This window comes from Mytilus galloprovincialis, chromosome 5 (assembly GCF_965363235.1).
Source record: "Mytilus galloprovincialis chromosome 5, xbMytGall1.hap1.1, whole genome shotgun sequence".
Classification (NCBI taxonomy): domain Eukaryota; kingdom Metazoa; phylum Mollusca; class Bivalvia; order Mytilida; family Mytilidae; genus Mytilus; species Mytilus galloprovincialis.
Genome location: NC_134842.1, coordinates 21,785,467 through 21,813,233, shown reverse-complemented (window position 1 = coordinate 21,813,233; position 27,767 = coordinate 21,785,467). Strand labels below are relative to the sequence as shown.

At 32.5% G+C, this 27,767-nt stretch overlaps 1 protein-coding gene across 1 annotated transcript; it reads left to right on the top strand.

The window, feature by feature from the left end:
• Window positions 1-251: 251 nt before the first annotated feature.
• LOC143075393 (microfibril-associated glycoprotein 4-like) lies at window positions 252-27,525 on the top strand. Its single transcript, XM_076250786.1, has 6 exons — window positions 252-362; window positions 565-684; window positions 1,696-1,841; window positions 11,697-11,793; window positions 17,125-17,289; window positions 27,206-27,525. Exons 1-6 carry the CDS (start codon window positions 281-283, stop codon window positions 27,490-27,492), a joined length of 897 nt encoding a protein of 298 aa, XP_076106901.1. The 5' UTR covers window positions 252-280; the 3' UTR covers window positions 27,493-27,525.
• Window positions 27,526-27,767: the final 242 nt, after the last annotated feature.

The window sequence follows — 27,767 nt, the reverse complement described above, 5'->3', positions numbered from 1 at the left end:
ATTTACATTTCACATTGATTAAATACAATATTATGAATTTCATTTTAATATTCTCTTGTTGGTTTGAAGAATTTTGATAATCATGCATTATAAGCACTCTAGTAAACAACAACAGCAGCTTACACGATCAAATTTGAAAGTTTATATGACACAATAAAAAAACACCAAAACGTCACGCTATTTTGTTGTTACCTTGTAAATAATAATTGAAATATCAATTTTTATATATAAATTAATATCAATACATGTTAGCCAAGTCAAAGTTATCTGAAATAGTATCATGTTCAAATCACAGGTTCTGCTTAATTTGTCTGTTATAATATTTTTTGTATTTGCAGAAAAAATACAGGTGGCAGAAAAAAGTAAGTAAACAAATTTGAATATTTGATATGGAAATATGTGTGTCGATTATTTTGAATTTTTATGTCATGTTACATATACGCAGTTGAGCAAATTATGTTAATGCATACTGACTTCTAAAATTCCTTTTTATTATATCAATGTCTTAAATGTGTCATAACTCTGGTATTCAATATAATTAGCATGTGCTATTTTATTGTCTAGGTGTTTGTTTTCATGGTGAAAAAGCCGACTGGATTTTAAAACTTGTTGGTGAAAAGAAAGCACACACAAGCTGTTGTGAAAAGTTACACAACGCAGAGAAGGAATTGAAAACATGTAAAGGTATAATAATATTTATGTCAGTAAATGAACGTGTGAAAGCATGACAATGTATCATTCATAAGAAGTTCCTATGTACTTTGGTAATTTAATACCATTTTTTTTTTCGATTTGTGCTTAACTCTCAATTTTTTTTAACAATTATACAGACATAGGATTGTTAGCTTTTAAATTGAAGGTCGACAGATTTCACCGGGTACTCCAGCTTCCTTCAACAATAAAAAGTGACCGCTACGAAATAGCCATATAGACGGAGCTTGAAAGTGGTGTTAAAACACAGACGTTGAATCAAACTATACATAGTGATCGAACTATCGATATATTTAATACTAGCAGCTTCGATCTACTGTGTATGAACTAGTAAGTTAATATATGTGATTGTTGTAGAAAAAATGATACTATTAGAAGATAAAGGACCAAAAGAAAGATTTTCGTCCTTAAAAGTAAAATTAACAATCAGGAATAAACAATCTGCATAGAGTTTCCCTTGTGAAAAAGAAATATTTAAATCTAAAGAGTTCAATTATTGCTGTTTACAATAGCTATCCATTGGTAAGTGTTCTGAAATTAACTATTACTATTTCTTGCATTAAATTGTAGTAAGAACCATTTCGAAATGTAAATGATGCTTCAAATACGATTGTTTGGTCTACCAATGATTCCTATAATATATTCGATATCGTCATTTATACGAATATATATAGTTATAAAAAGGTACCATATATCATAAATACCCCAGACGCGGGTTTCGTCTACACAAGACTTACCAGTGACGCTCAGATAAAAATAATCATATAGTCAAACAAGTACAAAGTTAAAGAAAATCTAAGACCCGAAATTCCAAAAAGTTATGACATAAACGGCTAAGATAATCTATACTTGGGATAAAGGAATCCGGGGGGTTTATATTTGGTTTGCATCATGTAGTACTTTTTATTCACAAATACTGCACATCACAACGACTTTGCATAGATTGATGATTTCTATTGTAATTTTGTTTTTATGTTTGTGCAGAAAACGAGAAAAAGCCAAAGCAACGTCCTATCGATTGCAAAGATATCAAATCGAAAAGAGGAAACGGCATTTATAAGATCTATCCAAAACACTCTCAAGGATTTGATGTTTATTGTGATTTCGAGACCGACAAGGGAGGATGGACGGTAATTAAATGTACTGATAATTAACTTAACTAAAAATACAGCAGTAAAAGTTATTAGAAAACATATATTCATTTATATTAAAAGATACCAGTCATAATCGAATTGAGAACATGCAACTCTTCACTTGATTTAAACCATCTCCTCATCAGGAATCGTTCGTTTGCAAATTATTGCTAAATCAAAAGATAGCTACTATCAATCTTGATTATGGTTGCTTTGAATCCTGGAAATGTGTCCAGTTTTAAACTATTCAATCTATTAATTTACAAACTACTAGAGCACACCCGCGAAATTGCGGGCATATACAGCTTGTGAACTGTTGAAGAATGATGTTTTGTAAAAGAAATTATGTATGGAGAATTTGATAAAAGGTAGCCCTCTCCCTTTTTCCAAAGTCTGATTTTTGTTTCCTTTCTGTTAAATTCAATTATTTTCGTGTTTCTGGCCTTATACCACAATTATTCTTCTCCTTTGCTACAATGCATCTTTTGGTAAAAGTCAAATTAATTAAAAATTTTGCACCGCTTCAAACGTGAAATAAATGTAACTGCTTATATATAGACCATTATTAGTCTAATCAAATATGCTTCTAGGACAACCCATCAGTGCTTTTTCTTTTGAGAGCCTTATTAGCATGCCAATGGTAGTATATGAATCTTGTATAAATGACTAAGATCGACTAAGGCTAATTTGAGGGGTCTCTGGTCCTAATCCCGAAATCCCGGGCTTAAAAGCATGAAATACCGAGATGGAGAATTTAAAGAAATTTATATCCCGGAACCGAAAAATATTCCCGGATCCCGTAAGGATCAATCCCCAAAACCCGAGTTTAAAAACACCCGAACCCTACGTCCCGAAAAAGGTCCTGCCTCCCTCTTATCTCTACCCTTCTTAAAAAGATGGAAACTAGAAAACATCATGCCCAATAAATGGATTTTAGTCAAATCACTTCTTTCATTTTCAACAATAAACCTGTATGCCCCATTCATGGGCATGATGTTTTCTAGTTTGTGCATCCGTTCCTTCGTTCGTTCGTTCGTCCGTCTGTCCCGCTTCAGGTTAAAAGTTTTTGGTCGAGGTAGTTTTTGATGAACTTAAAGTCCAATCAACTCGAAACTTAGTAAATACAGTGCCGATGTGGCATCCGTGTACTAGGACATTTTCTTGTTTCCACATGTTTTACTTATTTTAATATACATATGCAACTGGTATGACCCCTTAAATAGTAAACATTTCAAAGAAAACAGTAGACAGAATACAAAGAGTCTCTATATATTAAAGTAGTATAATCGTAATTTACATGTAGATAAACGCGAAAAATAATTGTCCTCTCTAAGGAGGTATAATAGTTCTGGTTCTTGCGATTTAAACACCATGATATGGAGAATGCTCTGATTGGCTTATTTATTTTTCATTTTTGTTATCTATCATACGATTGGTTGTACTTCTGCATGTTTCAAACCGGAAGTCTTATCTATGACTAAAAGTCAGTCTGATGACGGAATCAATATCCGGACTCCTTTTTTGTCGTTTTTCTCCAAAAATAATTCAATCTGAATAATCATAAGAATGGATGACAAATGCGACTATGCATGTTACCTATAGAACACAGATGCATGATGATTAATTTATCGTGGAGAGAAGAGAAGCGACACACAAAATGAGGTCTTCTCGTTTAATTGTATAGATACCATGCAAACGATATATGATTTTCTTGCGTAAAAATTAAGCAATGACTATGTGGTGTTTGCTTTGCTTTGTATTGTCTATAAAAAATTTACATGCACACCTATAGTGAAGTAGAGAAGAAAATACTGTATAGGAGATTTCCAAAAAAAAGCAGGTTATAAAAATGATGATATTTTTTGCATTTGTCACTAAGTACTCAACATCATAGGTTGAAATAACCATCATTCCGAATTAACAATGAACACAATTGTGTTATGGTATATAGATATAGGAAGATGTGGTGTGAGTGCCAATGAGACAGCTCTCCATCCAAATAATTTATAGAAGTAATATGCCTTTTTTTGCCTCTTTGTTACATATTTGTTCATTTTAATGGTGATTCAGATTATAGCAGAATGTTTGTTGACTGCTGTACCCCCTTTTTTTTACACTTTAACCTAATATGTCTGTTTGTTTTGTTCACACATCGTTGTCAATATTAGTGAATTTGAAAAGACTGTCAAACAAGTAAGAGGTTGAGCTACCTATAAAACCAGGTTTATATCACATTTTCTTCATAAGAACTTGCATGTCCAAATCAGAAATATGACGGTTGTTATTAATTTTGTTTGATGTGTTTGAGCTTTGAAATTGCCATTTGATTAAAGACTTTCCTTATTGAAACTCATCAGAGATGAGTATTTTAGTGATTTTACTTTTGAGTCCATAAATTACAAATATATTAAAATAATTCAATCCCTTTGAAATTATGTTAGTGTTGTTGACAACTTGACAGATTGCTAAAATCTGGACTCTTTAGTGCACTAAAACTGCTTGTAATGTCTCCATGCATGTTTTCAAAAATATTTCTTAATTGACATATTTGCACTAATTAGAAAAGTCATGTGCAAATAGTGTTTATGGACTATTTCAAAGAAAGATATGAGCCCATGCCTTACCCAAGAAGATACTTTATACACATTTGTTCCTTTATTTAATACATAATAAAATATCTAAACATGAATGAAAAGATTTCCAAATGTTTTTTTGCTTTTCTATAGTTTTTCACTGAATTCCAGAAGTGTAAAGCCTGAATGCAAATACATAATATGTAAACCACACTTTAAACATGTATGTACATGTATGTGCCTGTCCCAATTCAGGAGCCTATAATTCAGTGGTTGTTGTTTGTTTCTGTGTTACATAATTTTTTTTCTTTCATTTTTTGTACATAAATAAGGCCGTTAGTTTTCTCGCTTGAATTGTTTTTACATTGTCATTTCGGGCCCTTCTATACTGACTATGCGGTATGGGCTTTTCTCATTGTTGAAAGCCGAACGATGACCAATAGTTGTTTTAAATGTCTGTGCCATTGTAGTCTCTTGTGGAGAGTTGTCTCATTGGCAATCATATCACATCTTCTTTTTATATATTCAAAGTATAGATATTGATGTCGGACAGACTATTGTCTTTTGAAGATGCGACGGATATTATTTGAAGATTCCCTTGTTTTCGAATTCAAAGCAATGAAAACAATATTTTATAATACCTTATCAATATCGACATACAGAAAAATAAAATTCTTCCATTATCTTCAGAACAACAATCATAGAGTACTAACAATGTTAACAGAAGCGCACATGGTTAAACATATCATACTTTCCTGAGGTATCGCATTGTGAAGAAATTGCATTTGTTTCTTTCTCTAGAATTAGAGGGATAGTAATTACACTTTTCATTTGCTGTCGCATTTAGCTTTGACCTATACTGAATCGTGTAAGCATATTATTGTAAACTTTTCAAAAAGTTGTGTCCTATTCACGGTGGGTATGGTTGTCCTGCGAGAGAACGTTCTGTGCTGGTGATTTGGTCCTGTCAGGTGCTGGTGGGTCCCGATTCTGTGCTGGTGGGTTTGTTTACATTGTATCAGAACGGCAATAAAACGACTGCTTTGTTGCTTAATTTTTCTCTGATGCGTCATAAGTACCATGCAAAGTATATTACAACAATATTATATTGCAAAAGTCATGCAAGTTCGTTAAACGGAATAGTCCTGACGCTGTGCTGGTGATAAGAAAAACGGTCCTGGTTCTGTGCTCCTATGCCCTGGTTCTGTGCCTTTATATTTTAGTTAAAAGTGGCATATATTCAAGATCATTGATGCTGTACTGTTATTGACTAATTAACTGTTGTCTGCTTTCTTGAAATTGACATTGTTGTGAATCTGTTTACTGTTATTATGAGAGAAAAAATACCCCTATTTTTTTATTTTTTTTAAAATTAACTGTAATCTTATTTATTGGCCTGTTAATGGAACCCTTTTGCCCCCTTTTAAGATAAGAAAATATGTTTACGATTTTCGGGATTACGATCATTTTGCAAGATCACCAAAATACGTTGTAATTTATACAATACTTATATAAAGTAGATGATGTGGTATGTTTGTTGTCAATGGACAAATTTTCATAAGAAACCAAAGGAAGTATGTGTTAACAACCAGACGTCGTCTTCGTACGACTTTCAACAATAACCCATAAAAATAAAAATGTAAAAGGTTTTGCATAAAAATGGAGAGCAAAAATATAGAACAAAGGACTTTCTAAGCGTTTGAATCATATGTCTTTAGCAGCTTAAAACACACTTGTTTGTGAATTTGAGTGCTGACTATAAGAATGACAATAGTATTGCGGGTTTGTTTGTTTGGGTTTTTTTGGGGGGGGAGGGGGGTGGGGGTAAGTTAGAGCGAGGTTACAGTGAAAGTTTTAAGCTTGGAATAGTTTCCCGTAAGATTTAAAAGTTGTATTTTAAAAGAAAAATGTATCTTATAGCTATTAAGAATCACTTGCTGTATCTGTAAGATTTTTTCAACATATTTTTTTTGTCTGAACGGTTATCAGGTATTTTTTTTTCGAAAGTTCGATAGAACACTAAAAAAAAATCACTATTTTATGAAAGGGCAGACTAGAATATGTCAGAGAATGAAGACCAGATAACCTAGAGAACACTAACAAAACTAAGATTTCTTAGCTTTTTCATTTCAAATTCCAAAATAAATAAATATTTTTGATAAAGAATTACGGGGGAGGAAGTGAACAATGTGTCCTACTTTTCTATTTTTAAATGTTTTTATGAATAAAAATCAAATGTGCCTTAATTATAATTGAAAATGAGTAAATGGAAAAAATACCCAACTAAAATACACTTTTATTTTAATATTGATAATATCACTAAGCTTTTAAGTTTTGTGTGTCAAACACACCATCTCTGTAGTAATGACTCCTTACTAAGATATTTCACTTCATCCATTTTTTTTTCTGCATGTTTTTATATTGTGAATTCTAAGTATTATTATATTAAAATGTAGCCTTAATTTATATTTAAAAAAACTGAATCTAAAGCCATATATATCAAACATTTTTGTTTCCATCTATCCGTTTTCAGGACTTTAACAATCAACGTAAACACACCTGAAAAGTAAAATGCGTACTCGGCTGTCTGTAATCGACCATTTTTAGACACCCTCCTAAAAAAACAAGCCGGGGATGGGGGTTCAGAGATGTAAATTAAGTACTTAGATCAATATTTTATCCCTTGACGCCATTGGCGAGTATGGTCTTGAGGAAACGATGATAGTCCGTCGGAAGGGGACGATAAATGGCTGACCCGTGTTAAGAGAGAGCCACATCTCTTGCACGTTAAAGACACCCTTGTAGATTTCGAAAAAGAGTAGGCTAATGCCGCTACAAGGCAGCACTCGCACCCGCCAAGTGGAAAGGGATTAATATAAGTTGCAAAACTTGTTTCCCAATCCACTATGAATAAATATGTTTAAACTAATATTTTATCTTTTTGTGTATGGTTTATGACCCCTTCTGTGGCCTGAACAGTTTAAAACAATACAAATCTACACACACAAAAAACTGGCTTAATTTCAACTAGTTATCAACCCGAATCGCTATAAGATCATATATAAGCTCACCTGTGTCGAGGGGTCGTGTGAGGTTCATTTATTGTCTTGGCGTCAGCAATTACAAAAAGATCTTTTCTGAAATTACTTGACCAAATGTTACCAAATGATTTATCAAGAGTGAATCTAGGAAATACAATATTCATCAACAAACATGACCACTGTCTGTTAAAATGTATTCGAGTTTTTAGTTACAGCCGATTCCATTGAGTATGTAGGCAAAGGTAATATCTTTGGTTAGCTTGCTTGTTAGCTAAACCATGAAGTCATTGTTAGGTAAGGTATACTACCCTCCTTTCGAAGTAGCCTGGTCCTACAGATAGAATTAAAGATGTGTCATTTGTCGGACTAGTCTACTCTTAAAGTAGGGTAGTTTACATAACCTAACAATGACTTTTCTGTTCAGCAAGCAAGATAACCAAAGATATTCCCTTCGTCTTCACACTCATTGAAATCGGCTTTAATATTGCAAAAGTTCAAGCAATTAGGGCAAAACTTACCGAGTAAAAAAAATCAAAATGTCTTTCTACCTTGCACATTTCAGAAAATTCAGATCAGATAACGAAACTGGGTCCAGCAACATTTATAAGCAATTTAAGATTTTGACCCTCACAGTTTCCATTCACCACAAATATTCTCGTTACAACGAATCATTTTTTAAAAATACAAAAATACCAGCTGCAGCCTTTTGTTTATCTATTAATATATGTATACGGATAAAGTTATGAAAAGCAGGGTCACCAGGGTGAGGAGTCCATGTCATCTGAAATAAATGCTAAGCATAGATCTAGAAAGCGACAGATAATCATGACATTAAAAAAACTTTCTTCTTTTCGACTTTTTTCGAACAAATTGACACATAAAATGAATTATATGGTATTGTGGAATTTTTAACTTGTGTTCAATTCATTGTGTTGAAAATGCGGCTTTGAACTAGCTTTCAGTACCTGCGAGCATTCGTTGTTCAATAATGTGTGTCTTTGAGTTATTATTTTATGTGATAAATTGTTGTGTTAGTACACTACTGTAACAATGAAGGAGGAAATGAGAAGGGTTGGTTGGGTAAAAGTGGGGAGGGGTATGCGGAGCGCTAACAAACATGTCTATGCGGCATGGGCTTTGATCATTGTTGAAGCATCAATGTAAGGGCATTTAATATCTTAATAAAACTATTCTTATTTTAGATACTGTCATGTTGTAAAAATGCATGAAATTGTGAAATTTTGCATTTGATTCTTTTTAAGTCATGTTTGGTATCAAAAGTCAATATTTCTTATGAGTAATTCAGTTTCAATGTTTTTATTACGCTAGAAGTGCATTTTATTCAGAAAACAAGATTTTGAACTTTTTTTCAATAATTTTATAAAAGACATGTATTAGTCGTGTTAGCGTTACTATAAAATATTTATGGATTAAGATTAAGATTATGTCGTGAGAATACTTTTTGACAACAATGGTCATCAATGTAATTTATTTGTCAACACCTAAACTGTATATAGAGTGAATAATGTCAATTAACACTAAGTCTTAATTTAATCTGCTTTTAAAATGTTTCATTGTTTGGAAACTATTTGTTTATTAATACCTTTTTCTATTTTCATTGGTCAAAACGTTTCCATGATCATGTTTTATAAAAGTGACTTTTTAAACGAAAAAGAAAAAAAGATAGAGAGAACCATGTGACGCTCCGGTTCGCCCCGCTCTCGATCTACGAGCAGCGGCGGGTAAATGTATTTTGCCATGATTACTGTTTTGTAAATATTGTTTATGAACTGTGACTGTATATATGTTGGATGGAAAAAATAAAGTATGTGAACGTTCATGTATCCAGTATCGTGTATTGGTTTATAACAACTTTCCAGGATGGACCTTCTATCATCAAAAACCGGGCCTAAATTGTTTGGATTGTAAAATACTGTTATTCATTTCCGACGGACTATAGAGTTAACAAAAACGAAACACACCAACAAAACAACCACATGTACAATCGACAATTCAAATTATGACAAACTAGGATTTTCTATCACGTCAAATAATAAGGAAATTCTAAATGTGTCAAATTCAAAATCTTGTTTTCTGAATAAAATGCACTTCTAGCGTAATAAAAACATTGAAACTGAATTACTCATAAGAAATATTGACTTTTGATACCAAACATGACTTAAAAAGAATCAAATGCAAAATTTCACAATTTCATGCATTTTTACAACATGACAACTCTTCCAACATCCTTCTAGCTTCGGACCCCGAAGCTGCATGTATAAATTTTGACATCAATATCTATACATATATATGACATGAACCTCTCTAAATTTTCAGAATTTTGCGTATTAATTTTGAAAAAAAATTATATATCATTCGGACGAACCTCTACTTCGTAAAGGTACATTCGGACGAACCTCTACTTCGTAAACGTAAGTGAAAACCATTTACACGAAAATAAAAACCAAGTAATATACAACAATAAAACATCGTCTATTTAATGCTAGTTTCTGGTCCGTTGAGGTTCGAAATTCATCTAAGGCAGGCCCCTTATAACCTCCTTAAAATTTCAACCCGGACAGAATATCGGTTGTACTTTCAATAGAACAATATCTTGGTCAAAGTTACCAGAATGCCTTCCTTAGCTTTCGATAACCTGTCAATTGCCTTAATTAGCTTTGTGACAAATACCAACGATATCCAGTTTTTTGTTTTTGTAAATTACAAGGTGTGTGACCATGGGTTTTAAATCGCTCGTCTTCATGAATTAAAATTAAAAAAATATAAGTTGCTTTCACAATTCTGTTGATTTTGACTGAGCTTTCAAAATTCTTGTAGTTGTTCCGACTACGTTTAGCACTACAAACATCAACATCCGCAACAAACAAGCGAAATTCACACTCTGTCAATACTATATATTGTTATCTGATATTGCACGAAAGATGTTGCCCTTTTATGTAATTATGTAATACAAGTTACGATCATTTGAAAACATATACTAAACAGCCAAATGAATGCACAAGAGCTAAAATAGGAGTCATAGATCCTATTGACAACAATTATCTGCCCAATTTTATTGATTTTGTAACATTTGTTTCAAATATGACCAACTTCTTATCCAAAATCACCAGCACCATATCAGGACCCACCAGCACAATGACAGGACCCACCAGCACAGTATCAGGACATGAATAAATTGAGAAAATGCTGAATTTTAATAAATTGCAATGTTTTTTCACAAAATAGTTTTGTCGTGTGGATTGCGGTATAGAAAGCGGACTCTATGAGCATTTTTGTTTAATTTTTTCAGTTCGAGATTATATGAAAATGAGCATTTTTGTGTTACGCTTACTGAAACAGTTTAGAGGGTCAACTTTTTAATGGTTTACATAGGAACCCATAAGAAACAAAATTGAAAAATCTCAACTGTTTTCTTCCATTTGTTATGAGTGAAAACGTCAAAAATCATCATTTTCGTCTTTGTTTACATTTTTTCATTGATCACCAGCACCCGTCAGGACCGAATCACCAGCACAGAACGTTCTCTCGCAGGACAACCATACCCACCATTTGTGATTACTCTAACTCACTTAAAATTTCTTGAAATTCTACTGAACTTTTTGGTTGGGCAGGGTACAGTTATCTTCTCTCTCTGTACATAGACTGTCTTATGGACTTCAAGTAATTTTTCTGTAGATGTTCCTCATCATGATGGAATAGCTCCGAACATATGATCTTAGCTGGTCTTTCGGATATATTTTCTTTAATATGTACGATCAATATGTGTTCAGGTAAATTGGCGCAAATGAGTTCCGAAAACTGGCGCAATTGATACATTTGAAGAAAAAAAATTAGGCGCAAATGATACCCCTGAAAAACAGTAATTGGCGCAAAAGGAGTGTTGCCGTGAATAGTACCCGATATCAGAGAAAATTCTTTATTTTGATTTAGATATGAACAAACAAAATCGAAAAAAATCTTAAACTTCTGTAACCTTCATATGATTTTTACCTTTTTGATACGCAATTCGAGGAATTGTGATATTTGTATTAATTAATGATGTAATATTTTGTGTCAACATTTTAATTTAAAAAAAATCCGAATGAAGTTGTTCCTCAACCCCGACCCAATAATCTTACCCTTTTCATTGCTTATCTATTATTGCTTTTAAGCTGATGGTCTCTATGCATTGCCACATTTAAATAAATATTTTGACGTATAATCATTTATATATTCAGGTGTTTCAGAGAAGAATAAACGGTAAGACTGACTTTTACAGAGGTTGGGAAGCGTATAAAAATGGATTTGGAAATTTAGAGGCCGAATTCTGGTTAGGTAAATATATCTTATTCATGTCATTTTCTTTATAATCAACTACAACGAATTTCTAAATCATGACAAGCAGTAGAGTAAAGGAGTAATACTACGAAAAGAGGATGTATAATATGAGGCAGGCATTACCTGTGAATGGGGACGAAGTATGTATGAATTAATTTTTTTGTAACTAAATATTTGTTAAAAAAAAGAAACGGAAATACGTAACGTAACGTTTCCGATTTTGGTTGTGTTGTTAGGGATGTACTTGTGACGTTATTTAAGTTATGACGTCATGTTCAATGTTAACAAAGAAACACAATGCATCAGGTAACGTTTATTCATATCAAAGACAAAGAATTATTAAAAATGAAATATTAGTATTGTGTTTTTTTTCCCGTTAATTTCTTTTTTTTTGTGCTGCACCTCTACCTATGTCCTTAATTACGAGACAACGAGTTTGGGCGTCCGTGTTTATGTTGAACCTCGCCACATTGAGTCCCAAGTCAGGATCCTGTAATTCATCGTTAGTTTTATAGTTTGAAATTTGTTTACATTTGTAATATCGGGGCTTTTAATAGCTAGCTATGCAATATGGTTTTTGCTCATTATTGAATGCTGCATGATGAGCTACGTAACTTCTACTTGATTGGTTTCCGATTGGAAGTTGTCTCCTAGGCAATCATTCCACATTTTCCATTTTCATAAAAAGTCATTCGTTGTCCCTTGAAATTTAGTATTCTTTTTATTTTGTAGCGAGTAACTTTAAGTTCTTCGATTATTGTAAATAATTCATACCTGTGATCTGTGACTTTGTTATCATGGTTATGGGATCGCAGGCAGACTGTGTTTTTATTTTCATTCAACTTATGAGTTGTGTATGTTCCATTTGTATCTACCGCCTTTTCAAAAATAACTTTGAATCAGTATAGTCACTGAAGTAAATAAACATCTAAGTGCTTTTCATTTCTAACAAGACTTCTTTACTATTGATTTCTGATAGTAGGGATTTCCACCAAACGTTTCTAGAAATTTGGAAATATTTTAAATTAAGTTAGCCAGACGCTCGTCTTAATATGTATCATTATTACGCTATTAGTAGTCCAAGTCGTGATATAATCGTAAAAAATAATAAAATTCGTGTTACTAATTTAACCATGAAAGAACGACTGTACGACTGTTTAGAACTGTATCTTTTGTACATTTATTCCTTCCAATTGAGCATGTCATTGTTTAAATTTGTAACGTCTTTCGTCATTTTCAGCAAAGTTTCAAATTTGGAAGGGCAGTTCGTGTGTATATATTGGTTCTGATTTTAAAACATATTGCAATTAAAAAGTGAAATAAAAGGATGATTCTGATTGGCTGAAATTCTTATTATCAACCTCTAGTCGAATTATTTCTCCTAGTTATCAAAACTGAAACTGGATATCTATTCATTGATTATCTTTTGGACTTTAAGATTTTCACTTTTACGCCCTTTTTTATCACATAAATCTTAAACTTTCGGTTTTATTTATATATAATCGGATTTTAAATATTTTGGCTTTGAGTTCCCGATTAAAGTTAATCTAGAAAATTTTAAACCTTGGACGCATGATATTTATAACGTGTTGATTTAATTGTTTTAATGAAATATTTGTCAGGTCCATTCGGCAATTGTGTTTCTAACCTAGTTATTCCCTTGTAAAAAGAGTTTTTGTAATATAACCACGCTACACGAAAAAAACGAATATCAGCTTTTGAATAATAGGATATAGGTTGCAATTCTGTAAATATTGACTAGCCATTTTTAATAAGAACTCCCTTTGCGGCTAAATCTGTTGCACTTTTACCATGAAGTTTTGAGAAAAATTATATCCCAGAACGGAAATTTATATGCACAGCACAGCAAAAAGCAAATTGCACGGTTATTTTAAGAATATCTAAAAACCGACATAATTTGTGACGTCATGTAATGAATTTCATGATATTGTTGAAAGTTTTATCCAACAAAATTTATGATCGATATAAAAAAAATCTTCAAATACATAAGGTGTAAAAAAAAAGTATTAGAATGTAAATGAAATAACAACAAATATATTTTGTTTATGTTTGTTATTGTCTAGGGGACAATATGATATCTATAAAATTCCAACAACATCAAATGATACCAATTATAACCTATTTATGAGGTCAAAACAGGATATATCGACCTAAAAAAGTATATCGACCTCGGACTTTGTCGTCAGTCAATATACTTCTTTCAATCCAATATATCCTTGTATCGACCTCATACAAAGGCTACAATTGTATACTATTTTCTTCAAAGGTCAAAACCTAGGGCTCTGCGGATTAATTTGAACATTTATATGCCCTGATTTTTTAAAACTTTAAACTTATACTATTATCCTATACTACCTCTACCTCAACCTAAGGACCTCGTAAGAATTACATTTTTAGAATGGTTTATATACTGGTAACATTCTCAAGTTACTAGTATGACTCTATGAGAAGAAATACAGAGATTGTATCTTGGAACCAGTACGTTCACAAAATAATATATCTATGAATATTACATATCTCCCAAAAAGAGGCGTGGCTTGTGAAACAGATTTATTTGCAAAGTGCAACCTATAAGATTTTTTTTATAATAAGAATGTTCTTATCCCAAGCCGAAAACCTTAGCCGTATTGGTCACAAATTTTTGGAACTTTTTGGTCCTCAATGCTCTTCAATTGTTTACTTTTTTGGCTTTCTAACTTTTTCATCTAAGCTTCAGTCGTTAGTCTTGTGTGGACGAAACACACGTCTGGCGTATTAATTTGTTTACCTGGTACCTTTTGTTAACTATTGGTCGTGTGTTTTTCTGTCCTATATGTTCTTCCAATAATTTGAATTGTAGTCTCATCATGTAATGTTGTAATTTAATGTTATATTTAACATTGCGATAAAAGCGGGAGGTATGATATGCTACAAAACTAGGTTCAACCCACCATTGTTGTCTTAACATGCCTTTTACCAAGTCAGAAAAATTGCCATTGTTATATTATAGTTTGTTTCTGTGTATATTTCATTTTAATGTTGTATTTCTGTTGTGTCGTAGTTCTCTTAAATTTGATGCGTCTCCCTCAGTTTCAATTTGTATATCGGATTTGTTCTTTTTCTCAATCAAATTATGAATTTCGAACAGCGGTATACTACAGTTGCCTTTATTTTGTAGTGCATATACACTTATCATATACATTTTATGATCTACTGTTTAGTGTTATCCTACAGTCCATTTTAACACGCAGTGCATTGATTAAAGAATGTTTTTCTACAGTCATAAAGTGTGTATTGACATTCAAATAGGTAGAAGAAAGTGTCCATGTGATCTTTTAGAATGCTTACTCGTTGGGTCTATATAGAGGAGTGGGACCTTACCTATTTTATGTTATACATTGTTGCACACATTTCACATCCATTCTAATATATGTACTTGTTGCTAATGTAAAGCCTCGGTCACACCTTACCGGATAGCACGAACGAACGCCTATAGCTAACGGATGAAAATAAAAGTTGTCCGTTGACAAAATTGTTATCCGTTGGGAGTCCGTTGATGTACTGATTAAATGAAACAGACGCATAACGAATGCATAACAGACATACACCGGATAAGCAACGTTCGAGAAACGGAAACGTACCGGACATAACGGACGTCGAACGTACATCTAACGGATGAATACTGCATAAAACGGACAACTATCGGAAGCGTACCGGATGAAACGGATGAACATGATAAACGAAAAAATTAAAGGAGAAAATAATAATACATGTAAATCGCGTAAACATTCAAAAGTTTCTGTGTAACTGGTTTTTGTTTGTTCTTCAAAATGCCACCAAAGGGCAATGTCTGGCCTGAATAAGAGCTGCTTAATTGTGAAAAACGTGCCCTGTTCATTCGTTTTTGATGTGTTTTGTCATTTGATTATGCCCTGAGGTTATGGACTTTCCGATTTGATTTTCCTCTGAGTTCAGAATTTTTGTGATTTTTCTTTTTACGCATGGTTACAGTAGTGAAATGTAAAGCATTTTCTGTATAAGACGAGTCATGCAAAAAGTAAAATAACTAGAGGCTCTAAAGAGCCTGTGTCGTTCACCTTGGTCTATGTGCATATCATAAACGAAGGACACAGATGGATTCATGACAAAATTGTGTTCTAGTGATGGTGATGTGTTTGTAGATCTTACTGTACTGAACATTCTTGCTGCTTACAATTATCTCTATCTATAACAAACTTGGCTCAGTAGTTAAAACATTCTGTAGAAATTTACAAAATTTACAAAATTTATGAAAATTGTTAAAAAAATACTATAAAGGGCAATGACTCCTTCAGGGGTCAATTGGACCTTTTGCTAATGTTAACTTTTTTGTAGTTTGCTGAACATTACTGATGTTTACAGTTTATCTATATCTATAATAATATTCAAGATAATAACCAAAAGCGGCAACATTTTCTAAAAAAAATACTAATTCAGGGGCAGCCACCCTACAACGGGTTATCCGATTCATCTAAAAATTTCAGGGCAGATAGATCTTGACCTAATAAACCATTTTACTTCGTGTCAGATTTGCTCTAAATGACTTGGTTTCAAAGATATGAGCCAAAATCTACATTTTACCCCTATGTTCCATTTTAAGCCTTGACGGCCTTCTTGGTTGGTTGGAAGGGTAACCGGACACACTTTTTAAACTAGATACCCCAATGGTGATTGTGGCCAAATTTGTTTAAATTTGTTTAAATTTGGCCCAGTAGTTTCAGAGGAGAATATTTTTGTAAAAGTTAAAGACGACGGACTACGGTCGACGGACGACGGACACCAAGTGATGAGAAAAAGCTCATTTCGCCCTTTTACCAGGTGAGCTAACAAAAATACCGAACTCCGAGGAAACTTGTAAACGGAGAGTTAATTAACAAATGGCGATTTCAAAAACCTGAATATATCAAACGAATGCATAACAACTATCATATTCCTGACTTGACACAGACAGTTTCTTATGTAGAAAATGATAATTAAACATCTTTACTAAGCTAGCTAAACATCTTACTAATATGACTGTAGCATACACATCCATTATATTGTCAACAATGTTTGAACCAAACAAACAGACATAATAGGTAAAAAATAGAAAAATAGGGATACAGCAGTTATTTTCTTAATCACGACAAAAACAGGCAAATATGTGAACAATAACAAACAACTGATTATTTAGATCAGTGATTTATTTGTGTTTTGGATCATTATTTTTTCTTTTAAAAACATTATTAAAAAAGGCCCATGATATTTGTTGACAATACATTTATTAAGTTTTAGAATTATAAATTGTAGGTAATCGAAGAATAAATAAACTGACTGCACAGGGAAAGTACGAATTAAGAGTTGACATATCCGATTTCAATGGTAACAAAGCTTATGCCGAATATTCAAAATTCGCTGTTGGTGATGCGTCTACCAACTATAGACTAACTGTTGCTGGTTACAGTGGGAATGCAGGTAAGTTATAATTAATTGATATCAAATAAATAATAAATAACTTCAAGAAAATGCCAGCAAAAGAGGAATGAAGTTATTTACCTCTAAAACAAAAGTAATGTGGGTAAACACCACAAATAACAATCCCGTGAAGTTAAATGAGAAAGACCTAGAGTATGTTGATACCTTTACTTACCTGGGAGGAATTATAACAACAAAAGGTTGCTGTGACAATGAAAAGGACAACAGATTGAAGAAAGCTTAAAGACAATTTAGCAGGCTTAGAAAAATATGGAGATCATTGGTACTGTTATTTAAAACACAGGTCGGGTTATTTTACAGCTATGTTATATCAGTCCTACTGTATGGATGTAAAACCTGAAAAACAAAAAGAAAAAGAGTGACTTCCGGTCCCAAGATGGCGGCATAATGATGAAAATGTCAATTTTATCATTTCTATTAACTTAACAAGAGATATTACTGACTTTTTTAAAGTTCAAACGCATATATAGTTTGTTTAGAAAGACAGGTGTCTTATCTTATAATTATCTGACAGTTACCAATATACAAACATGTACACGGAAGGCCTGAACGGTAGCATTTATAGTTATCAACACAGCTGAATTTCTGGCATCCGCATTTAAAAAACTCATGACACGAGGATCAGCGGCCAGCAAAGAAGTCCATTTTGGTTTCCAATTATCATTGTTTTTTTTCTTTAACCCAACTCCTGTGGTCATGACTTGGTACATGAACCTGTCGAAATGCATAAATAGTTATCAAAGGTACCAGGATTGTAATTTAGTACGCAAGACGCGCGTTTCGTCTACATAAGACTCATCAGTGACGCTCAAATCAAAATATTTATAAAACCAAACAAGTACAAAGTTGAAGAGCATTGAGGATCCAAAATTCCAAAAAGTTGTGCCAAATACGGCTAAGGTAATCTATGCCTGGGATAAGAAAATCCTTAGTTTTTCGAAAAATTGAAAGTTTTGTAAACAGGAAATTTATAAAAATGACCACATTATTGATATTCATGTCAACACCGAAGTATCCAGACGAGGCCAAACATGTCCACCTTGATATATGTTTCTCCTTTGATGTGCAACAGAAGATTAAAATCGTTTGCAAGGAAGCAGCGGCCTTATGATGCAATTCCGCCTACCACAGGTAATGATAATAATTGTATGGTAGGCGGAATAGCATAATAAGGCCGCTGCTTACTTGCAAATGATTTTAATCGTACCTCCTTAACAGCAAACGGTGATGATTCCGTACATGATGCAAACAAATACTTCCTGTCGATGTCTGTGTCTTCATACAAAATCGGGCAAACATGTCTGTTACATCTGAGAATACTTCCAATGTCTGCCAAGCTGACCTTTTCACTTTTCGATGAAATGCTTACTCAGTGTCACACCCAGTAAATGCATGGAAGCGAGGAAAAGCTGCTACACGAGGACCAAACGCATTTGGTATGACATGTACAGGAAGCAGTCGAAAGTATTTATTCCTTCAAAAACCTATCCAACATTTTTCCACATCTAATCTTGCGAGCACTGCAATTCCTAATACTACGACATATATGTCAGTAAACAACAAATCGATGTCTACTCTTGGATACTTATCGAAGGAAGATTTATGTAAGGCAGTATGATATCATTTACATAATCATCAGATATGTTTGCCCCAAGTGGTGACAATAAATTAACCATTGCTGCCCAACCAACGATAAATGCGTCATAATTTGGATCATGCAGTTGATGGCAAATCGCAGAATGTTTCGAGTATACCAATTTGATGCGATTTAATACCCCATCCTGCCACATAGACGGAGGAGCAGTTTGATTTTAATGGCTAAAGAAGAAATAAAAGATCTAGAAAAGAGATCGCAATCAGTGTTCAGGTTCTCTAGCTTTGTTTTTTGACAAAGAAGTTTTCAGTTTCCTTTTACTGCTCTTATATGAAAATATTCTTTTTCATCCTGTTAAAAAAAGCAGATTCTCTTTCGTTTCGCAAAAGATCAAAAGATCGTGCTGTTTGAATCTAATATCTTGGAGTTTATATACATATCTTAACTACTTCTGAATCAATAACTTCCTTAAAAGAGCAAAATTTGTACAAATCTCACGACTCTTCTAGAAATGGATTTTTAAACTTGTTCATCACTTTAGAAAGCCTTTAACGTTTTCCGAAGAAATCCTTTTGTGTTTTCGTAGAGTCTTCATGACGTCGTTCTTCTGTTGTAGAATGACTCAAACCACTAAATCTTTCAAATTCATCTACCAGTCTACTGACTTCTGGTTCAGCTACCATCTATCGTCTCGAAGGGATCTTCGATTAAACGTATGGTACCAACATCGCCGTTCACCACTTATTATTCTGTGTTTGTGTCTGATCAATTGTAATATAAGAAATCAACTTGTTGGTCTTACGTACAGTTAAAATTACTATTTGCAAATTTCATTGCCACGTGTGGATGATGTTGTTGAAGGGAAACCATATCTTGGAGATGGATGGGTAACCATCGAGCATGATTTACACGATCAAGACAAACATTGGTAGCATGCTTGATATGGTCTGTTTGTAATTTAGATATTTGATTTGTGAAATGAGCGTACTGCCAGAAATTAAACCGTGGTCGATATGACTATCTTTCCTTACACCCGTTGATCACAGTCATACTTGAACGTCACAGAGTCATGAACTATATGTTCTGTGTTAACGATTTCATAACGACTGGCATTATCAATATAAGAAAACCACATACTAGTATGCAGTTATCTGATGCGCTTGTCTATTCCTAATTATATTTGAACATACATGAAAAGCATCTGGTATTCTAGGTGTTGCCTTATCGGCTTCAGTGGAACACATGTCTATCCACTATCACGCAATATATCACTCAGAATTTTAAAATAGTCACCAAAGGCACCAGAATTATTATTTTATACGCCAAACAAGCCATTTTAATGTACAATCCACAAAACATGACGATAAACGTACGTTCTTTGTACAAGTCTGGCCATTCCAACTGTTTGCCTGATATTTAGAAAGTTAACCACCTTTTTCATCTTATCCATCGAATGCTTGATCATTGCAACTGAAAGGGCGTGTTTTCAAACAGTGGCATTAAAAGCAACATTTTTTACTCAAATAGAACCTAGATGCTTAGAGGAATGAAGGACGATCAAAATATGTTTAAGGAATTCAAATCCTCATCTGTTAGATGAACTACGATTTCCATCATTGTGCCTTTGCAGTGCGTGTAATTCGTACTTTACTAATAAATAGTTTGTGCATGCGCAAAATTGTTAAACGTAGGTGTATCATAACCTTAAAAAATGTCATCAAACAAGTTCATAACATCATCAAAATTTAAAAAACGGTAATCATGTAATAAATAATCCAAACGTTTGTGTGTGAATTTCGTAACATTTTCACGCATGCGCGAACCAAGAAAATGTCAAACATTTATTTCTAGTATAAATGTCACATGTTAAGAAGGTTTCAACCAAACCTGGTAATATTTTGTACTCAGAAAAGATCAACTAAAACGTTTTCCAGAAAAACAAGTATTTAAATCTTGAAAAAATCAGCCATTTTAGAAAAGGTGGTGGCCGTCTTGAAAAAATGAAATTTTCTTATGGCCAACAGTTTTTTCTTAAAAAGGATATAATAATGATGCTTCGTGCTAATTTTCATGCTTGTATCATCATTTGCACAATTCCCTTGATTTTGCTTGCTAATATCTTCTCCACTATATAAACAATACATATGTAAACCAACATTCTTCAAATATACCATTTCGATCCGTAATAGATCTAGAACACGATTGGAAACATTTGGTAGCAAATGCAAAATAGTTTGTAAACATTAAATTTAGATGAAAAGTTTTTTGTGAAAGGGAATGATTTCATATTTGGCCTGCAACTTGATAATTGTGAGTGAGCTGTAGGTGTTACATCTGCCAAACAGTACCATCCTGTTTGCCAAGCAGATATATAAATTTTACAAAACAATTCATAGTTTCTGACTCACATATTCTAAGCCTTAACATATACATTCTATTACTTTCTGAACTCATAAACGACAGAGAAAGGAAATATAATTTTCCTTCTAGTAACTCTTAAATAAAGTTCAAAGTCATTTCATTTCAGAAAAAAAATTGCACATATAAGTATTTTGTTAAAAATGGTTCTTAGAAATTGAGCTCAAAAATTTGTAAAAGATTGAAAATAACACTGTAAATTTATTGCATCTGAATAGCGTTTCATTATAGGTAAAGAATGAACATATACTGTCCCTTTCTCAGCAATTTTTTTTTCTCGATGATATTTTAAATTAACCCATAAGCTGCGTACAAACCAGTGAATATAACAGATTGTGACTAAAACTGGGCTTTTAAATGCTTACTCAAAAGTTAAATTTTCAAGTATACTTATTGGTTGACATTTACTTACGTATGGCTTGTACCTCAAGTTACATAGAATGTATTAACATTCCCGCATTTAATTGAGTAACACTATTTTTGCATATGTGAGGCTTCTGGTTATTTATTCAGCGCATTAGTGATAATCAAGTACATATTTTGTATGTTTGAACATGTCATATGCATTATTGGCTTACAACTTCGTATGTTTTGAACGTCCTTGATGAAGGCAAATCAGGAAATGTTCATGGTTAGCAAAACATTAATTTGTATTCGGGTGACAAAATGAAGTTTAATATACTTTTGTTTTGTTGATAAATTCAATACTAGTAGTTTTCATAGATTACATTACATTACATATATGTTGAAAATATATGAATATATGGTAAGACATTACGAAGGGACGGTCCCTGTTGATATTGAGGTTACCAAGTCAATGGTCCTGGTTAAAATTACTAAAATAGGTCTCCTGATGCAAAATCATGCTCTTTTTTCAAGGATTACAACCTCACCTAACCTAAATAACATAAATTGTTCAAAAACATATGCGTATTTCGACAGGGCTATGAATCAATCAAATTAAGGTCATCACTCAAGAAATTTTACGGTCGCCATCATGAGCTGATTGGCCATTATGAAAAAAAGTGTAGAAAAAATCATATCTGATATTTGCCCTCAGTCATAATAACCTTCAATCATTACCGAACTGAACAAAGAAATAACATGACGGGTGCCGTATACGGTGCAGGAAATGCTTACCATTCCAGAGCACCTGATTTTACTTCCGGTTTTTAGTGGAGTTCTTGTTGTTTCTTATTTATTATTTATAACTGTTCGTGTAAATGTTCTTTGGTTTTTGTAGTCTTTGTTTACTCCTTGGTTTTGATTGTTATTATCTTCGACAATTAATGTACGTCTTCAGTAATGCTCACAAAATATTTGAAAATTCAAAGCTTATCTAATAGATGAAAGGCTATCAACCAAAATGGACAAAAAAAGAACTGACAAAGACGGGCTTTGCAAGAGGGAAATATAGTCCCTAAAATGATTTAAAAAATTTTTGTAACAGCAAATTTTAATTGCACAAAATTCGTATTTTTATATCACAACTTTGCTGGCTTCTTGGCTGGTGATACCCTCGTGAACTACAAGTCCACTAGCAGGGGCATCGACCTAGTGATAGTAATACCCTAGCCCAAAATATTTGAAAATCCAAAGCCTATGAAGATGAAACCATGAAAAAAAAATCATTGACTGAATGTGTTCACACTCAAAAATGAGAAAATGAAAAACAGAAAAAGGGGTATGTCAAAAATGTGGCTCTCAAATAATAAAAATAAAAATCGAAAAATTACGCATTTATTTAATTTTTTTTTATACACTGAAATATTAATGATTTTTTTCTTTCAAAAAAGATGTTCGTTTGTATAACGTATGTATATGAAATCGATGGAAAACGACCTAAACTTTGTCTACAAAACAAATACAAAAGGTCGGAAGAAGCTTAAACTCATACGTTGTTTTTGTATGTTTTGCGAAAGTATAAACATAAGGTTATTTGATTCCACTTAAGCGGAAATGTATATATCAATATACATGCAGTTTCAAAATCATCTACGAATTTGGGATTTGATTGTTTTAAGACAAATCGAAGAGTTTATAGCAGATTTATGTGCTTTCTATACAAATGTGGAACCTATTTTAAAAAAGTTCAATCAGCAATCAGTTTTGAGAAACAACTTTTAATCAGAGTTGTCACCGGCATTGTTTTAGTACTGAATTTTCCACTGTTCGCATTCAGTAGATGTCCAACTGACCCACTTTAAATTAAATATAATGACTTTAAGGATTCTACTTTGTAAATACAGCTGTTTCGTAAACCAGGACTCTTTTGGGGAGATATAAAATATTCATAGAAAATTAATTATGTTTACGTACTAATTCCCTTACATGCTCTATATGTTTCATCTCGTAGAGACATAATTTGGAAATGTTACCAGTAAATATGCATTTGCATTTTTGTCAAATTGAAATCCATGGGAACCATTTTAGGTAAGGGTAGGACATGATTTAAGTGTAAGTTTAAACTCCTAGAAGTTCAGGGCATAGACATGTTGAAAATATGTCACACAGCACTATCGGAAAAAATAGTAGTGTATGTGAATTTTCCATTCTAGGATATAATTTTTTTTAAAACTTCATAGAAAAGTGGTACAATTTGAGCCTTAAAAGAAATTCCTATGGGAAATTGCATTGTCGATATAAACAGAAATGCAACCTAAAGGCGATAATTGAATGGATCAAAAATGAATAAGTGTTTTGTAGCCATTTAAATCGATTTATGTTAGCGTGAATATTTGAAATTAAACATAAAGCTTAATTTCTAGGCAACAAACTAATGACTAGGGATTACGTTATTGCCCAAAATTTCCAGGCATATAGTTTTTGTCCTGAATTTGATGATGATTATTCAGCCTATTGCCGGACATAATTTTAGGCAATAAGTAAACTCTGGAATTTTTGCATATTTGGTGATAGAGTCTTCATATTAAGTCGGATCTTATTTATATTTCTAATATTACATAACATAAATTCTTTTGACAAATCTTCAAATTTAGAAAGTTTATTTTGTAATTATAGCTGTTAAAAAAACCCAGAATTCATGTTTTCAAATATTACAAAATATTTCAAAGTTAAAAAAAGATGTTATTGTGTCCATTTTAAAAAAAGGGGGAGATTCTATAGAATAATTATAATATTCATTTGAAAATTTGTACATTTTCACTAGTCGAACCCTTAAAATTAAGACATGATTTTTTGCTCACAACATTTTCCAATTTTTGTTAATGAATAAGTAAATTTTCTTGGTTGTAAATTCCACTTGTGATAAAAAAAATGATTTAAACACACATTTATATCCAGTTTTAATGTTTTAAAATTATTATTTGATGCCTTCACATTCTTATATAAAAAACATATTTCATTAATGATTTTATTTCCGGTCTCTTGATCTTCTTTTTTTATATTTAGGTTGAAACTAGGCCTTGAGTTTTGCATCGGATTCAGCTCTTTCAAAGCATATAATGATTTTATCGATTATATATTTAATGTAACCTATTTACAATTCTAACATGACGTCCTTCAAATGCTTTGAGTACACACTCGTGGTAAAATATGAATATATTGTCAGGGCTGTTCCAATCGTACTCCCACGTTATATGATTTTTATGAATGAGATATCGCTCAGGGTAAAATATGTGACATAAAGGGCCAACCCGTGGTAAAATCACGATATATTCAAGCCCCCATGAATTATTTCTTAATGAGTTTGTTTAATTCTAATATAAAACGTAGTTACTGTTTATGCCCCACCTACGATAGTAGAGGGGCATTATGTTTTCTGGTCTGTGGTTCCGTTCGTCTGTGCGTCCGTCCGTTCAGGTTAAAGTTTTTGGTCAAGGTAGTTTTTGATGAAGCTGAAGTCCAATCAACTTGAAACTTAGTAAACTTGTTGCTTATGATAACCCCAATTTCACGGTCCACTGAACATAGAAAATGAAAGTGGGAGTTTCAGGTTAAAGTTTTTAGTCAAGGTAGTTTTTGATGAAGCTGAAGTCCAATCAACTTGAAACGTAGTAAACTTGTTGCTTATGATATAATCTTTTTAATTTTGAAGCCAAATTAGACTTTTGACCCCCATTTCACGGTCTACTAAACATAGAAAATGAAAGTGGGAGTTTCAGGTTAAAGTTTTTGGTCAAGGTAGTTTTTGATAAAATTGAAGCCCAATCAACTTGAAACTTAGTACATATGTTCCCTATAGTATAATCTTTCAAATTTTAATACCAAATTAGATTATTGCCCAATTTCACGGTCCATGAAACATGGAAAAGGATAGTGCGAGTGGGGCATCCGTGTACTTTGGACACATTCTTGTTTACTTATGTTTTGTTTCAAAGAGTTTAATGTGCAATTATTAAATCAAAATTATTTATTACTCTTTAATTTAAAACTAATAATTATTTTTTAATAATTAATCGGGTTTAAAGTTAAGGTTGTTGGTTAAATTTGATACAATATTTAATTTTTTCATTTGCTATTTCCTTGTACTCCAATACTTAGGACAGTAGTTATGACATCCTAGCTAAGGTAATCATATGATAGCTTAAATGGGCTTGCTGAGACATGTCGTAAGTCGGTCCCAACTTTATCATAATTACTGTCCTAAGAATATATTATAGGACCAATCTTTGGACAGTTTTGATAAACAGGCTCCAGTTGTCATAATGTTATTATGTAACAAATATTTTTATATTTGAATGAATAAATGTCTTTTATTTACTCGCATATATATATTTTAGGCATTAAGCTTAATACCAACACATATTCTTCAGGATTTAACCTTAAATGCCTAATTTAACTAACTGCTGCTAACATATATTTATTACATATGGTTAGTATCTACAGCTCACATGAATTTAGCCAATACTTCAAATGTCATTGTTTATTTCAGAAATAATCATAATATTATTTGATTGATATTTAAACCAAAAAGAATGATATATAAATTGATATCCATTTTTTTTATTTATTTATTCTAGTGAAAAGAATATGAATATATTCATTAGAAACATAATTAAGAAAGATAAGTTAATATTAACATCATCCCATTTGGGAACAGATTACAAAATCTTTATCTTTCGATATACGCCGTAAACGAAGGGCAACAATATATAAATAACACATAGCTGAGAGGGTGATAGAGCAGATTGGTATCCAGAGAAAACATTGTCAACCGCGGCGAAGCCAAGGTTGACAATGCTTTTTTCGAGGGGTGCCAATCTGCTCTATCACCCTCTCAGCGATGTGTTATTTTATTTATAATACTTTATTTTCTGTTATTACTGTCGATTAAATTTCAAATTCAAAGTAATATACTATGACGTCTTGTACATTACAACCATCCGTATTTAATAAAGCGAACACTTGAGCAAGCGTCTCCGTGAAGGGTAATAGAGTATTTGCCATCGGATAGAGTCGTATTTAATAAAGCGCAAACTTGATCAAGCCTCTCCGTGAAGGGTAATAGAGTATTTGCCATCGGATAGAGTCGTATTTAATAAAGCGCAAACTTGATCAAGCCTCTCCGTGAAGGGTTATAGAGTATTTGCCATAGGATAGAGTCGTATTTAATAAAGCGCACACTTGATTAATGTCTCCATGAAGCTTAAGGGTAATAGAGTACATTAACACCCTTGTATTGCCAATCAAAATCTGGCATTTTGACATGAAGTATAATAATATCAATTAAATGAAATGATTATTTAATTAAGACAATTGAAATACAATGTTTACTCACGATAACAATATGATTAAGTCGTTTCATCTTACGTAAAATGCTTTTATATTTCAAAACTTTATTCTTATGTAAAAAAAAATCAGTTTTATCTGACACCGTTAAAATAATATTTTTCTAATGACTAGTTCTTCTACTTATAACAGGAAATAGCCTTGATTATCATAATGGTCAAGCTTTTACTACCATGGACAGGGACAACGATCCATGGACAAGCACTAAATACAAAAATAATTGTGGAACATACACCCATGGTGCTTGGTGGTATAAAACATGTGCATATTCCAACTTGAATGGGTTATATATGGGAGAAGGACAGACAAGTGCACAAGCAATATTTTGGTATTTTTTTAAAGAGAAGAACAACCTATATTCCCTGAAGTCTTCTTCAATGATGATAAGGAGACTGCAATATCATAAGCATGTAAAATAATAGTACTGCTATGATAAAAGATTACTTTTCAAACATTTCGTTTTGCATTGCATGATTTTATTTTCTTACCATTGCAAGTTATTTGAACTTTGAGTAGAAATCGTCTATTTTGACGATCTTAATTCTAGTATGAATGTTGTTAATCGTCTCATGCATGTTACATCTGATAACGCCTTTTAATCGCATATTATTTTGAATATAGTTTGCTTTTTATCTCACACAGCTAGTTATATAAAAAAAAAACGAATTGGTATTTAACAAGAATCATAGACTTA

Bases quoted from the DNA above. Each gene is read 5' to 3' on its own strand.
- LOC143075393 (XM_076250786.1), top strand. From the start codon at position 281: ATGTTCAAATCACAGGTTCTGCTTAATTTGTCTGTTATAATATTTTTT. The intron at 685-1,695 runs GTATAATAATAT...ATGTTTGTGCAG, and splicing joins GGAATTGAAAACATGTAAAG to AAAACGAGAAAAAGCCAAAG. The intron at 17,290-27,205 runs GTAAGTTATAAT...TACTTATAACAG, and splicing joins TGGTTACAGTGGGAATGCAG to GAAATAGCCTTGATTATCAT.